Here is a 17,095-nt window from a genome sequence, read left to right as displayed (position 1 = left end):
GGTCTCTGCTAAAATAAATTTGGAGGAAAAAAAAACCCGTATTATTTATTATAAAAGAAAACAGGTTGCAGGATTTCTCAGAACTTGGTCTTAGAGTATGCTGCCAATGTGCAATTTGAAACTTTGAGAAGAAAACATATTATATAGAATTCCTCCAAGTTATTTTTCAATGAAACATGCACTGAGAGATTATATCGTAGAATCTCTTTCCCTCTTAGTCACTGCAAATCTGCTGCTCATCATTAAGGTTCACATCCAGTCAAATTTTCTTCATAAGGCCATTCCCAATTCTCTCAGTTAGATTTCACCACTACATATTTGTCATGTTACTGTACTCATGGCTTTTAGAATCCACATTTCTATTTTATTCCTCCTTCTTTATTCTTTATTTGTCTTTGTTCTTTTTTAAATTAAAGCACCTTGAGATGAGGGACCATTCACTATGTACTTGTTTTCTACAACACCTAACTAGTGCCCAGCCCAGAACTTTGTAGAAACTCAATAAATGCTTACTGAAGGCCTGATGCCATCTATCTCAAATGTGTGCCATTGGTATCAAGAATTCCTCTGGAAAATAAAATGTTTCTTTACCTATTTGAGAATGGGTAGATTAGACTTTTATTTTAAATGTATCTTCATGCTCAATTTAATACTGTTTTTGAGTGACAAGCAGAATAAATCACCATAACCAAAACTTCCATTTAAAAAATTCAAACTTAACAAGAGTCATGCAAGATTGTTTTTATTAAGCTTCATATTCAGCTTAAAGCTAAGTAGTTCAAGCATTACTTCATTTGACAAGCAGACATAGATCTAGGAAACATTTCAAGACACTCCAAGGACTTTATAACTACTGGGAACAGAGCAACTCACTCTGTAGTTAACATGTATGTTAAGCACTTCAAGGAGTCATTAAGGAAAGAAGCTAAATGACAACTGGTCCTCTTCTATGAAATGATTATCCTGGACAAGTAGCTACAAAGAAAAGCACATGACTATGACAGAGCTTCAGAGATTTGGCATCCAAATCCACCCTTTTTATTTAGGATAGGACTTGGGGTCACATATCAGAAGGCAAATGACTCAGAATAAGCTACATGTCAAGTTTCTATGGATAGTATTAACACTCAAATGAATAGCTTACATTTTAAGCAAATCACAAAAAGAATAATTTGTATTGAAAACCCACTCTATTAGTGACTATAGGAGATTCTTAGTCATTGAAGAATTTCTCTCCACTCTTGTAGTTTCTTTATGAGTTCTTCTGAGAGATTTTCACTGTGACTGTCTTGACTTCTGTATATTCATGGAGACCATATTCTCCCCTAGAGAGAGGGGAAAAAACACCCAAAAATACCATTTAGCATAGAGTGCAAATGTACTATACTCCATGATTGGTACAAGTTTGTTTTTGCTTATCTGGCTAGGAACAATGGAAAATATTTTCTGTGTCCAGAGAATTTTATATAGTAGCTAGCCAACCAAAACTGTCTGGTCTCACATAAATCCCCTTGTGGGGAAAATGTTTTTAAAATTTCTTTCATTTTAAATAATCATGTACTGTAAGTTGATTTTTACAGAAATTGTCCATTTTTGACATTATTCTACTTGATGTTAAAAGCTCTAACTACTCAAAACACAATACAATCCAACAAAACTTTTGTCATTTCTAGTTTAGCTTCATCTAAGATAGATATAGTAAAAGAGGAGAGGTAGTAATATATAATCACTGAAAAGTAGTACAACAAAACTATAAACTAAAGTAGAGCTGCATACACCAAGTGCAGAGAATTGGCACAGAAGTGATGAGGGAGTAAAATTATCATTCTGAAGGGTCCTAATATGGCTTGAAACAAAATATTTTGCAGCTGTGGTTTTAGCAATATCTTTTGATTTTTGTTAAAACAAAACCTGACCTTTATTATTAAAGTTTTCTGGTTTCTTTTCTTTTCTTTTTTATGATTGTTTTCTTTTTAGGAGGAGGACAAGGTTAGATTGGCCTAAATTCAGGCTGTTGGGCTTTTTGCAGTTGTAGGTTTTCCCTCTTTGTATGACCTCCTCTATCCCCTACCATTTGCTTATATAACCCTTAAGTCCAACCCAAGAGATCAGGAATTAACACAAGTCAATTCATTTGGACCCTACTATCTTTCTATAAGGTTTATGGGAACCTCCTGCCAGTTTTAGAAGCTGTGATTTACCCTTTGTTGAACAGATAACTAAAGGGACTGGGGCTCAGTTATACTCTGTATTGTTCTGACAAGAGGATCAAATTACATGTACATAAAAATATTCTTAAAATGACAACACTCATGCACAGGTAGGCTTGCAGACAAATAAGATCTTGATCCTTTTCTACCCCTCCCTTCTTGTTATATAGACAGGTATGTAGAAGACATCATTTTCTCCTGGGTAACCTAATAGTCTTATACTGATTATTTTCTTGGGCAATTAAGCTTCTGAAAATACCTTTTAAATGCTTCAATGAGCATGTTCTTCAAAGCAATTAAAGGGTTTAGCCTCAGTTGTCTGAAATCCATTAAAAGATAGTATTTTATCTCCCAGAGTTAGATAAATCAACCCATGATTTTATCCAATAGGCTTTCCATTGTATTTCATGTCACATGGCACCTGAAGCTCTCCAGAGACTAATAAGTGTGATTATTGTCCTGATCAGGCTGGGGCAGGCCCTGCTCCTTAGGATTCTTACACCTCTGTTATATCTATGATGTAACACAAAGACATCTGTTCACATTTCTCTTTTTCTTACTAAGTCTGTGAGTCACTAGCTTTGTACTTTTATAATAAAACCTTCAATGTACAAATCATCTAGGATGTTATTCAAAGACTGACTCTGATTCAGTATGTCTGGAGTGAGGCCTGACACTGAATTTCTAGTAAACTTCCAGTGACACCTACGCTTCTCATCCAGGGTCCACACTGTAAGAAAAAGGTACTAGTAACAAGTCACACTTGTTTCTTTCCTCTGTACCCAGGACTGAGATTGGCACTAATGAAGCAAGCCCAGAGGAAATATTTGCTGAACTAACTAGGCAAATATCTAACAAAAAATATTCATTTGAGTTCCTGCTCTAAGCCGGGTAGTTTACAACATGTCCTTGTTCCTTTTGTATGGGAGGGGAGGAAAGAAATATCTTGTGAGGCGCTGAGACCAAGTAAGTTTAAACTGGCACGCTAGCAATGTCTCAAGGGACCTATGCTAACCTAAGTGAGAATGAGTGCCATTACATAAAGGGGGAATTTACCCTGTAACCCATTCAGTGCCAACCCACTATCAGAGAAGCAAAATCAAGGCTTGCACATTCTGTGTCACCATCAAACTCACTGGGGTCTGTGGACCACCATGTTTGGCTCTTTGAGGACTCTGTTCCCACTTGATCAATTCTACCTTTCTACCTTGGAAGACAAATTGTAATTTAACTCTTGGAGGTCATTTGAGATTATCACTTGAGTAATTCTCTTGAAATATCTTACAGCAAATGACTCATTTATTAAGTTCATCAAATTTGGACTTGAACAGTAGCATTCTCAGCTGGAATTTTTGAAGTAAAAAAAATGCAGCAAAACTTTTTCCTTTGTATTTTTTTTTTTTTTTTTGAGACAGAGTCTCACTCTGTTGCCCAGGCTAGAGTGAGTGCCGTGGCGTCAGCCTAGCTCACAGCAACCTCAAACTCCTGAGCTCAAAGGATCCTACTGTCTCAGCCTCCTGAGTAGCTGGGACTACAGGCATGTGCCACCATGCCCAGCTAATTTTTTCTATATATATTTTTAGCTGTCTATATAATTTCTTTCTATTTTTAGTAGAGATGGGGTCTCGCTCTTGCTCAGGCTGGTCTCGAACTCCTGAGCTCAAACGATCTGCCCACCTCGGCCTCCCAGAGTGCTAGGATTACAGGCGTGAGCCACCGCGCCCGGCCTCCTTTGTATTTTAAAGAAGAAAATTACATATACCTATGTTCCAGATACTTAGGAAATTATTGATGGTGGATTCCTGTTTTCAATCCTTCTCTTATATGATTCCCCTACATCTCAACCTTAAAGTCTATATTCAACAGAATTTATGAGTTTGGTCTACTTAAGTTGTTTCATCCTTTTTGATTATTTTGTCTTCACTGTTCCCAGGAAAATGTGTTAGGTAGCTGGGCCAGCCATGAACTAACTGATCTTCAAAGTAATGTAACCTTTGTTCCAGCTTTTTGTACAAAATAATTAGTTCTGCCAAAGAATTCTCCAGTAATAGATATTATAAAGAGAGGAAACTAGGGGAGGAAGAAACCATTTGTTGAGTTTCCACTTTGTGACAGTTACAAGGCTAGGGATTGGACATTCATTATCTCATAACCATCTCAGAGGAAAATTAACATCTCCATTTGAAATATGAGCAATGGAGGCTCAGAAGTTAGACAACTTGAAGCAGGCAGCTAAGTGGTGGAGTCAGGACTTAAGTGCAAGTTGGTCAGATGCAAATGATGTCTTCTCAGATGTGCCTTGTACTTTCTATGGGTTGATCTTTTGCTGCTGTCTCCTCAAAACATTCTAAACATATCCATGGCTCTTCACTACTCTACAAGTAAAATCTCAGACAATTTTCTTGGCTTCAGGACTTCTTAATCTACACCCACAATCCTTGACCTTGTGTAACAGAGGAAAATAGTGACAGAGAGATGCCATCCTAAATGCTAAAGTCTGGTGGTGTCCAGATTTCTTGGCCTTCAATACTTTGCTCTGCACTTTAACTGGTTCTCTGCCCCCAAGAGGTATGGAGTCTTGATCTAGTGTGTGTAGGTTATTTTGCATATATTTTTACACATTCCTCCTACCACCACAGTTATGTAGAGGATAGAACATAGCGTCATGTCCCTAGGACCTTATCTTTAGCATGTTGAGAAAGTTGATGGATCATTCTATCATTCCTCCATTTCGCTGGCTCCCCCAGAATATTTGTTTCATTGTAATTTTGCTGATTCATTAAGATAAATGACAAAGTTCATGGCTACTTCATGCATTCATGACCCTTAGAAATGGAGAAAGACTTATTTTTACTTGCTATTTACCAAATGGGTGGTTTTACTATGTTTGATTCCACAAAGATTGCATATATATTTTTTCTTCATGAATTTTTAAATTTATTGGTAAATGCAAGAATATTAAAGAAATAAAATGGTTGAAATTTCTTGAATAAACTTACCAAACATCTTGCCATTACTTTCTGTGTTTACATATGTATGTGAACATTATTATAAAAAGTCTCCCAGTTTCAAAAGTAACTGAAGGCTCATAAATACATTTATGTATAAATATTTTCAATCTATTCACTACTATAAAACATGTTTTCCTTAGTCAAATTTCCCTTCAGGTTTATATTTTAGTTCCAAAAATAACTTATTCAGGTAATTTAAAATTTTAGAGTCTACATCAATAATATTTCAACAAATGAGAATCATTCCTCTCACACCGATGTTTTCTGAGATAAGGCACCTAATTGACTTATTTAGGGGCATATTCAAATAACTGGAGTGTCCTTATATTTGCACACTTATCACAATCACCACTTTATGCTTTTCACCTCCTTTCTGGAGATGTTTCCCACATGGATTTCATTCATATATGCAGCAAACAATTCTAAAAGTAAGCAATATTTCTATCACACGATAAAGTGCTTAATACAGACCCTTATGAACAGTAGGGGATAAATAAATTATATTTCCCTTCTGCTAGCACCTTTCTGCACTTATAGGGGTACAGCCAACATTTAATAAGCTATTGAGTGGTATAAATTCTCGGGAAACAACACAAGCAGGTTTTATTTACGGTGACAACTGAGAGTTAATTCCTTAGAAGTAAAAACCATTTTTATGAAATAAGTATATCAACAGAAAGTTATTCTTACAGTTCTCGTCCATTTCCAGACATCTTGAAGCCGCCAAAGGGGCACTGGGCAGACACAACACTATAGCAATTCACCCTGAAAAGAAGTTATTAGAGATGATACTTAACATATGAGATAACTTTTATTTGGCAATTTTAGAAATTTAGAAAGCTTCTTGAGAACTCAATTTCAATAAAACATACTCATTGCGACAAAAAAGTAGCACTATAAATTAGAATGTGGATGTATATGTATATATACCACCTAGAAACAAAGGAAATGGTAGAAATATGCATGTATGCATATGTGGATAGCCATTTTGGCAGTACATCATGTCCCTGAGAAGCCATAGTTACAATTATAAAAGTTAGAATTACAGGATAGCTAATATGCCATAGGAGGAAGGATATGGTTCGCTGAAGACTGGAATTTGTTGGATGGGTGTTCCTTACTGCCTGTATTCAATAAGCTTTGCAGTTCTCTTGGGGTTTGTGTACTTAATAGGCTAAATTCAATTTTCTTTTGCAATTGCAATATGTATCATATTACTCAGTTCATTTTTTCTCCATTAATTGGTTCAATAAATTACTTAAACAGAGGCCTTGGCAGGAGTTGGACTTAATTATCAATCTGTTTATTCCCTGTCATATTTCATAAAGTATTTAAATATGCTTATATAAATATAATTACAAAAATGTGAATAATTAGAACTCAAGAAATAATTATGATAAAATATCAAGATGGGGGGGAAATTAGAATGCAGTTATGTAGGCCATGAACAATTTATTTAGCTTTAAATTTCCTGGTGTCCAAAGTTAAGAGCAAAATCTAATTACCTCCATGATTCTCATTACACACAAAAGAAAAAAAAATTAAAGGAGAAAACAATGTTCTTTTTAAATATTTTTCTCTGCCTTATGCTATTATCATAGGTGGACAACAGTGTGGCTTTCAGACTAATTGTATTATATTTGGAACAATTTAGTCATTACTTTGATCCTAAGATTAAATGTTTTCTCAGTTAAAACACTTGCTACCTCAATTCTCAGCATTTTACATTCTCCCCGAACCACAGAATTATCCATGTGTCCCATGTTGGAGTAATAGTTATTTTAATAAATTTACACTTTTAAAAGCTAGCTTGTCTGAGATTTGCTTAATACCCATTTAAATTGCAAAACTACACACCTGCTTTGAAACTGTGAATAAAATCCCAGCAACTCTGGAATTCAATCATTGTTCTGAAAGCACCAAGCAGCTGTTAGGATGGGACAGTGCCACGATATTATTATGCTCTAGGATATTTAGCAGTAAAAATATGGTCCCCTCTGTTTTAATTGTACAAAAATTTCTGACTGGGAATTCCTAAGACACCCAGTGAAATGATGTTATAACAAGCTTCTTTATGAATTAGGCATGTAACTTTCTATTTTTCAAAATCAAAAACCTGAAACTTTGGTTTGTTAAAAAAATGCAGAAGATAAGTTTTCTGTTTTGACTTTACATTGGTAATGAGACTATTTTAGTATAAATTAACAGAGGACTGAGACATATTCACTTAGTGAAAACTGTGGATTCAAAACGCTATCGATTCTCTCTAAGCATGTGTTTCCTCAAGTGTAAAGGGAAGATGCTACTATTTAACAGCGCTGTTTCGGGGCACACAGAAAATGAGGTGTAGAATGTGCTTGTTGTAGTACTTGGTACATAGTATGTCTGTAGTAAATGGAGATAATATACATATGTACAATAGTAATGCTGAATTTTATTAATTATTTTTACCAGTCATAGGCAAATTCTACAGGATCACTAGCCATACTGACTATCACAGAAGAATTTCCTCAATTTTATTTAGAGGTGTTGGAAAGAAAACATCTCATTCAGAAGGAATCAGGCTTTTAAGTAGCAGTTCTTAGTTCTGGTTGCAAATTAGAATTACTTTTAAGAATGTCCTTTAAGTAAAAGATCTATGCTCAAACTCAATTAGCAAGATTGTTTTAGCCTGTTTTCTGTTGCTGTAACTGCATACTACAGACTAGGTAATTTACAAACAACAGAAATATATTTGTCTCATGGTTCTAGAGGTTGGGAAGTCCTAGAGGATGGCACTGGTGTCCTGCAAGGGCCTTCATGCTGTGACATCCCATGATGGAAAAGCAAAAAAGTGTATGCAAGAGAGCAAAGCACAAGTGGCTGCACTGGGCTTTATAACAACCCTCTCTCACTATAACTAACCTGCTTCTGTGATAACGGCATTCATTTGCCTTCATCACCTAGACCTCCCATTAGGCCCCACTTCTTAATACAGTTACAATGGTGAGTATATTTCAATAAGAATTTTGGAGGAGACTTTCAAACCATAGCATTGCCATAATTGGTGTGTTGATATACATCCTCCTCTACTTCACATCAATTTATATATTTTGGAAGCACCCAGATGATTCTAACGAAGGGTTGAGAACCACAGCTTTAAAGTCTGAAATAAGTCTGACTCTCCACTCTGTTATTTATTGTATGATCTTGATAAATTATCTACCTTACTGAGCTTTCATTTTTCATTCATAAATTTGAGATACAATGAATGTAAGAATACAGTGCAGTGCCTAACATAGAGTAAACATTTAGTAAATGCTGACTCTCCCTTTGGCTAAGAGAAAAGATTCTACAGTGCTCAAAAAGAGCAAGGATTTTTCTCTTAAGGATAAATACTTTTTAATGCATTTTTTTTTTAAGCTGGTGTATGTGTGACTTAGTATTGGGAAGGAAAATAATCTTGGGCTGTTGCCAGACTGAGGGGACAAAGTGAGGTTTGATAGAAAAAAAAAATGACTAAGAACTGGCCAGGGCCAGGGACTGGGGATTGGGCAGGGGATGCAACAGTTTGAGAGAAGTAGCATTAGCATTTATAACCTTCAAATTAATGTATAAACATCAGAGACAGAAACTAGATCAAAAATGAGAGTGATATGCTCCTCAAAGCTCAATGAATTCTTCTAAATTAAGAACTTCAAGACATCTCTAATAATCCCAGAGTAAGAAGGTGATATAAAATTTAAATATTTGCATGTATTAGGGTGCTGAATGAATATTTTTATCTAATTAAACTCGATTAAAACAGAACTTTTCTTTTATGTCCTTTGTATTAGCATAGTGCCAAGTGTCTAGAAATTACTTAGCAATATTATATTGTATTAATCAAACATCAGTAAAATATTTTGGGTAAGCAATTTCAGGCTGGAAAGAGTTAAAGAAAACATCCTTCCATGTGAGTTCTTAAAATATGGCAGGTTTTTCTTGTTTGTTTGTTTTGTTTTGTTTTTTAAGGCAGCAACTGCTTTTCTAGCAGGCCATGTATTTCCAAATGAAAAATCCAAGTCTAAAAAGGTTTAAGGTAACCTGTTGATGTCGTTAACATTGAAAACGCTGCATTGCTTAGGGTTGACTTACCACACTGTCCCAGCCTGCAGAGCAGAGGACACTGTTATGGCTTTATTGAGGTCTGTAGTAAAGATTCCTGCTGATAACCCATAGAGAGTGTTGTTTGCTCTCTTGATCACTTCATCTAAAGATTTAAACTTCATGATTTGCTGCACTGGTCCAAATATCTATACCATAAGAAATGGATTAAATAAATCAAAATGATAGGTTAAAACTAAATATTTCACATATACTGCATTATTTTAAAATAAACTATCCTAAATTAATTAAGATTTTGCTTCTATTCTCAAACCCATGTGTAAGAATCCAAACAAGTTGCTGCAGAAATGGTAGGTGAGAATAGGTAATGGTCATGTGTTAAGTTCTCTTTGGAACAAGATAGGGCACAAATAATTAAGGCAATGTTCATTTTCTAGATGTCGGAATAAAGCTTCCAAGAACTTATAATTGTGCATCAAATCATTAACTTCAGAATTTCTTTTTCATTTAGGGCCATTTAAAATTCTCTCCCTAGTTTTCCTCATCTTCCAAGTTACTACATATAACAGTGAGCTCCAGAAGGCAATGCTTGCTCTTCTGGAGAAATGAATAGGCAATGATTGATAATAGTAATTGTCTTTTAAATGCCAGTATCCCATTGGTTGAAATATTAACTATTTTACTGTACTTAGATATTTTCATAATTAGTCAAGGTAGGTAAAACAACATGAATTTTTGTTCAGATTCTACTCTGTAGCCAAATCTTATGCACCTTACACATACTAAACAGAATGGTTCATTACTGCAAGAGCTTAAATCCTGAAACACCCTGTACCAATCAAAACTTGTGTTCATTAGCAATGGCTACAGTTGCCGAAAATAACTAAAAATCACAATTTGTTTATCTTAGCCTAAAATACTCTCACTTTTACTAGATTCTCCAGGTAGTGCAGCCCAAATTCAAGTTATTCTGTATCTCAGCCCCAGGTGGGAGAAAGACAATCGGATTTTCTCTTAAAAATCAAGCTCCTACATTATATTTCAATAAGAAATTTATTAAAATTAAATAAAAGGGGGAATTCCACTGAGTGTTACCAGAATTTTCTGGGAAACATGAGTAAGGGGAGGCAAAAATCAGAAGTGACAAATGGTGTTCTGGTGTTCACCACTACTTTAAGGGTTAGGGGCTACCAGTCAGTAGAGACTGAGTGTATCTCTCCTAAGGTTGTAAATCTAATCACGAGATTGTAACCCAGGAACCACACATACAGCAGCTGCCACACTAAATGTGTTCATATTTTACATAATTTTAATTGAACTTAGCACATGGCTCCAGGCTCCCACTTTGAAGTAGTAAGCTAGCTGTTCCACTATGAATATTGTAGGAACACAATAAATATTTCCTTGACTGAAGATCTTTTTCCTAGTCCTTTTTATCTGGCATTAATCAAGATATGCAAGAACACTAGCTCTAATTTTTCTTCCTGATTTTGTATATTGTAGTTAAATATTTGGTGAGCATGTACATAAATATTAATATAAATGTATATACACACATATATGTATATTCATTTATTTATACAATATACACATACATATACAGTCACCAAATATTTAACTATAATGTATAAAATTAGGAAGTCTAACAGCAAAAAAATATAGGACTAACAGCACACAGATGATGGCGAGTGATATCGGGATGAATGCTATTTTCAAATATATAGATGGCTGTTATGTAGCAAAAGTCTATAGGACAAATATGGAACCAGCAGATAGAACATAAGTACTTTTTTTTTTTTTCTGGTAAGAACACTTAAAATCTACTCTCTTCATAATTTTGAAGTATACAATATGTTATTAATTATAGTCACCATATTTACAATAGATCTCTTGAACTTATTTCTTCTACCTAACTGAACTTTTGTACAGTTGACCAACAACTCCCACCCTCACACCCCACTCCCCAAGCCCCTGGTGACCACCATTCCACTCTCTGCTTCTGTGAATTTCATGTTTTTAGATTCCACATATAAGTGAGATCATGCTGGATTTGTCTTTCTGTGCCTGGCACATGTCTCTTAGCACAGTGTCCTCCAGGTTCATTTATGTTGCCACAAATGACAGGATTTTTTTCCTTTACTTTAAAGCTGTGAAGGAAGCACCTAGAAATTGCTCAGCATCCTGATCTGTTTGGCTGAAAAGTTTTGGCTGGCCCAATGGATTCCTTACTACTTTTAGTCTTGATCACAAATAAACCTTTATGAGAAATAAAGAGTAACATTTATTTTGAAAGATGTTCAAGGAGGTAAGAATCTTACAGGGACACTCTGTATACTCACATGCAGACAAAGCAAGGCAACAACAGGACAGAATGAAACCATTTACCTCCTCTTTGGCGATGCGCATGTCATCTCTAACATTAGAGAAAACTGTGGGCTGGACAAAGTAGCCTTTGTTCCCCCAGGGGCCTCCACCACATTCCAGTTTGGCCCCTTCTTTCTTCCCACTCTCAATGAGATCAAGTATTTTATCATGTTGTTCCTTGTCAATCTGTTTGAAAAATATCACATGAAAAGGTACAAAAAAAAAAAAAAAAGACATTGTAAAGACAACACATTGCTGGGCCTGTTAATAAGGGTTTCAAAATGATAAGATATTGTTATTAAATCAAACATTGAATCAAAACAGCTAACAGAGGCTCAGATTTCATTCTTTGGGTAGTTGTTGTTCTCATGGTGTTTTAGAGAAGAACCCTTGAAGATAAATAGTTCTATTACAGTTATGTAAGAAAAGCATGTCAGCACTGCGAACATTTCACACAATTGTCATTTATTCACTCTGGAAGAAATGCCTGTTGATAATATAACACATTTACCTGGAAACTGTAGTCCTACCTGAAGTAAAATAAGTGAATGGAGACAAAGAGAGCTTTGATACTGGCTTTAAGTAGATATGGCAGTTGGAAAGCAGATGTTTTTAGATTTTTCTCAGAAGACTCCTGTGCCTATGTTTGGATCTTCCCATTCCTGAACCATCCCCTCTGGGCTGGTCCATGCCCTTGGATATCAAATTATGACTGCAGTTCAGGCATCCCCCCAGTTCAGGTTTGATTCCAATTCCTGATTGTGACCATCCTGCTTCATTAAATGGGCCACATCTAAATATATGACAAACATTACAAAACTTAAATGGTCTTTTAAATAATATTTTTATAAGAAAAAATATAAGTTCAGAGTTCTGGTTGTGAACACCAGAAACACATTCCTCTTCCCCATGCACTGGCATTGGGAGGTTACATATTGTTTCAATTCCTGCTTTGGGAGGTTGAGTGATTGGGTAACTCTCGGTCTCCAAATCACTGGTAAAACTGTCTGTCTCAGGCATGGAGGCGGTTAAGGATTAAAGGCAAAACAGGAGATCTAGGAGTTAAGGTGGGGGCCAGAGTTTCTTTCCAGTTTAACTTGTCTCTTCTCATTACTTAAAAAGTCTTCTTTATCCTCTTTTGACTCTGCAAATCTTCCAGGCCCCAGCTCTCATATTTAACTATTCATAGATTAAGTGCTATTTGAAACCAGAAACTGTCTTCTAAAATTTGGCACAGTATTTGATACAATGCTGTTCAATGCCCCTTAGTGAACCATATTTAATAGAATATTTCAAAAAGAAAACCTTTCTTCATTTCTCACAGATGAAGGAAGTTGTAGTGTGGGTTTAAGTAGAGATATTTAAACTGAACACAATTAGACTAAGTGGGTAGTGTTAGAGAGAGTCTGCTTGGTTAAGATATTCTAGTGTTTCAGTAAACACTCAAGGATCCATGTCCTATTCCAAGATACTAATCTGACTATGCCCTCCACGTGATTTTTTGGTTTTTATTCCAAGATATGTTTCCCAAGTCATAATGTTTCCGTGTGTGTGAGCAGAGTGGATACCCGGTGACAATCCAATCCCTGCATATGTACTAGAAAAAGAGGCTGAAGGGATTTGTTTGTTGGAAAACTTAGCTGGTCACTAAGTTCTAAAACTACAGGACCTCATATCTCAGTGCCTTGCTACTGATGGGGTCCTACAGCCAGCAGCTCTGCATCACTTGGTAGCAAAATGTGCTTCTCGGACCCCACCCCAGACCTGCTGAATCCTTGGGTGATTCAGATACACAAGGAAGATTGAGGAACACTGTGCTGGACCTTGGGGCAAGTGACAGAAAATTTCAGCTATACTTAGGGACACACACTGGTTTGGGTAATTTTCATTCAGCGTAAATATAAACCTTCTTCAGGAGGTGTCAGATTGACCTTATGTGAATTTAGCCTTCTTTCTGGACCTCAGGCACTGCTCCATGCTAGGAGTAGCCGGGACTCTCTACTGTGTGAAGAAATGATTGGTATCCATGATATTGTTGTAACAGTCTCAGAGTACACATTTTCATGTGTTTGAATGTGCAAATTCTTTGATTCCTTAGGCTTGATGGGTTGAAGAAAAAGATAAATTGAAAAAAGACACTGACACATAACTGAAATTATTTAGAAACCACAGATCAACAAGAGCAATGAGAGTGAAGAAGTCATTGATCTGTTTGATAATTATCACCACACTATGAAAATAGAAACATGTAATTTTCACTTAACAGAGACTTGAGCATATAAACTCAACCCTCTGATGGAAGAATTATATGGATTATCTCATTTCCCTGCAGAATGATCCCACAAGCTTGGTCCTGCTATCCCTATTTTACAGATGAGGAAATAGACTCTCATGAAAGTTAGATTTTAAATTTAGCCTGTAACTCAAATGTCCACCTTTCCACACTCTAACAGGATGCCACTCTACTGATATGTTTTTTTTTTTTTTTTGATGACATGGTGCTAAGGAAAGAGAAGAATTTCTAAAACCTTCAATCATTCAATGAAGAAAAGCTTCCTTATTAGGCAGCATTAGCTAATTTTTCTTGCTGCCAATTTCTATTTTATTTTTTTATTTTTTATTTTTCTTATATTTTATTTATTTTTTTAACACAGTTTATGTGGATATCATTTTCAAATTAAAAGGACTGATTTTTCCAAGTTTCTAAGGAAATGCACATTTTTGTCTGTGAAGTCAAATAGAAAAATCACTTTACAAATGAAGAAAAATATACATATGAACACACACATAATACAATTACACAAAATATACATACATTATGTATATTGCAACTGTTCCATCCCCAAATATTTTGTTGGTAATATTAGAAATTTAAAAAATCTTGTAAAATTTTTTCCCCCAAACAAACCTCTTTGGTGATTGTTTTCTTTGTAATTGTTTTGTTTTTACATTTAATGGGAAAGATTGTATAATTATATTTAAAAAGCCTTGGTTCACGCAGCCACCAGTGGATGAGGCAACTAAAGTTAAGTGAATGAATGTACCTTCTCCATAAGCTGTTGATCATAACAACAGATGAATATTTTTAAAAAGAAAGAAGCTTAGGGGCTTTTCAGTCTTATTTCTTAAAGTTGCAGCAAATCTACTTAGGCTACTTAGTCAGTGCAACCTATGATAAAAATCTATTCATTTATAGCAATTATAGTCTTATATTGATCAGATCACTAGATTATTTACTTTAAAATCCTATGAACAGGAATTTTTAAAAGTCTATTTTAACTTCCTTCTCTTAAAAATAATGAGGTATTCCAGCCCAATTTTTGAGACTCTGGTTGAATTGTGCAGAACCCTAATGGAGAAAAGTCTTGCCTGACCAATGTTCAAGATTAAGCATCTTAGATATTCTTTCTCTTTTCTCTTGAAATCTATCCATTCATCATCTATCATCTATCTGTCAATCAAATGGTAAAAATGCTTTATTTTTAGATAGATAGATACATAGATATTTAGAGAGAGAAATGATCACAGGAGAAAACTTAGAATCCCATCCTTTTATGGAATGGGTGACCAAGTCATATTGAATTAAATATATTTCTTGGCATCCATTTGAAAAGTTACCAAATGTGATAAAAATTGGAAACTACTTTTATGTACTCATTAAACTCAAAAACAAATATAAAATATGATGGGATCAACATCAAGCAACTTATTACTTCATTTGTAAATTAAGTTATTTTACGGATTTTAGGTATCAATATTTGGCATTGCCTAAGTTCTAAGATTCTTCTACTTGGATATCTTGAGATAAGCAGGAAAAGTTCAAGATACTCTTCTAACTTACTTAGAATGTACACTCCATGAGGTCAGGGATGATGTCCTCCCTATTCCTTTTGGCATTGCTAGGTACCTATCTCAGGGTTTAGCTGATAGCAGTGCTCACTAAATTTTAGTTCATTGAATTTATTTTTGGCTTAGTGAAGGAATCAAGAATAGTGTTTGGTTTCAAATCAACAGCATGGAACAGTGTATGAGCTTTAGTGTGAAAGAATAAAGCCTCTAAACTTATTGTATATACTCTAGAGCAGGATTTCTCAGCAGCAGACCTATTGGCATTTGGGCCAGATAATTTTGTTTGGGGGCTCTCTTGTACATTGTTAAGATGTTTAGCGGCATTTCTGGCCACTACTCACTAGATGCCAGTAGAACTACTCTTCCTCACTGAAGACGTGACAACTTAAAATGTCTCCAGACATTGACAATTGTCCCCTGGGGGAGGCAAACAGAATTCTTCCTAGTTGAGAATCACTGCTTTAGAGCAAAACCCTAAAGGGCAGGAGGAAATTCAGAACCAAAGTGTAGGAGCTTGAATAACAGATAATGAACAGAGAACTGTTCAAGGAAGAGGGAAAGGTGACCTTTGTATGAGAGAGACACTTTTACTGATAATGGTTCAAAGAAAATTAGGAGACATAGGGAAGGGAATAATTGAACTTTAATAACTAGAATGAGAAGTTTTTCACAAACCCAGAAACTGAGGACCTTTTAGGACACTCATGCTACCACTAGAGGGTCAGAGTAACTGAAGGCTTTGCAGAGGATTTAGGGGCATGATTTCCATGTCTATGGGATGGCAGCTAAGATGCAGGATTGATTCAGAGGAAGAAATGATAGGAAAGTAGAAGAACTTTGAAGTGGACAGAGAACAGTTACAGAAATCAAGAGGTGTGCAGATAGAGGAGAGCAAGAACTTTATAGCATTTGTTAATTTCCCTCATGTCTTTAATTTCCAGCATGGTTCTTATACTGTTTCGAGGCAGGAAAACTGGGCAACACAAAACAGAATGATTTATCATGGGGAATTGATTTTTTTTAATCACCAAAATGGAACAGTATTTTTACCTAGGAAGACACATAGATGGGAAGTAATCTTATTCAATGAAATCTAGGCCTAAAGAAGATACTTTGTTCTTGTCCTCTGAAAATGCTATCCCTTCTATTGTATACTCACCTGAGGGCCTTGATTTACCCCTGGAGTCAGAGGATTTCCAAGAACGTACTTCTTAGCCCGCTCTACACTCCTCCGAACAAACTCATCGTAAATTGATTCTTCCACAAAAAGCCGGGATGCGGCTACACAACACTGGCCCTGGTGGTAGAATAACCCATGGTGTGCGGATTCCACAGCATTGTCCACTGCAAGGAACACGTTCACATTAAAGAAGAGATATTTTCTAAAGATTATATATTTATAATGCATTTTTTAGAGGCAATATGGTGATAAAGAAAAGTTATGAGTTGTATAGTCAGACATGGGCTCAAATACAGTCCACCTCTTAACAGCCTAGTGACAAATTAATATTTCTGATCTTTTATTTACCATAGAAATAATAGGAACAAATAGCAGAATCTGAAAAAAATAGTGGT

The 17,095-nt window shown here is 35.5% G+C and overlaps 1 protein-coding gene across 1 annotated transcript in view; it reads right to left on the bottom strand.

Moving 5' to 3' along the window:
- Positions 1 to 732: 732 nt before the first annotated feature.
- The window catches only part of LOC138388361 (aldehyde dehydrogenase 1A1), a 53,713-nt gene continuing 37,350 nt past the window's right edge, over positions 733 to 17,095 (bottom strand). Inside the window, exons 9-13 of the mRNA XM_069476399.1 lie at positions 16,680 to 16,864; positions 11,693 to 11,857; positions 9,338 to 9,495; positions 5,912 to 5,986; positions 733 to 1,325 (exon numbers count right to left, since the gene is read on the bottom strand). Of these exons, the coding sequence (XP_069332500.1) occupies positions 1,253 to 1,325; positions 5,912 to 5,986; positions 9,338 to 9,495; positions 11,693 to 11,857; positions 16,680 to 16,864 (656 nt within the window). The 3' untranslated portion in view covers positions 733 to 1,252. The remainder of the gene's footprint in view (positions 1,326 to 5,911; positions 5,987 to 9,337; positions 9,496 to 11,692; positions 11,858 to 16,679; positions 16,865 to 17,095) is intronic.

This window comes from Eulemur rufifrons, chromosome 7 (genome assembly GCF_041146395.1).
Source record: "Eulemur rufifrons isolate Redbay chromosome 7, OSU_ERuf_1, whole genome shotgun sequence".
Classification (NCBI taxonomy): domain Eukaryota; kingdom Metazoa; phylum Chordata; class Mammalia; order Primates; family Lemuridae; genus Eulemur; species Eulemur rufifrons.
This window is presented reverse-complemented; position numbering and strand designations above follow the sequence as displayed.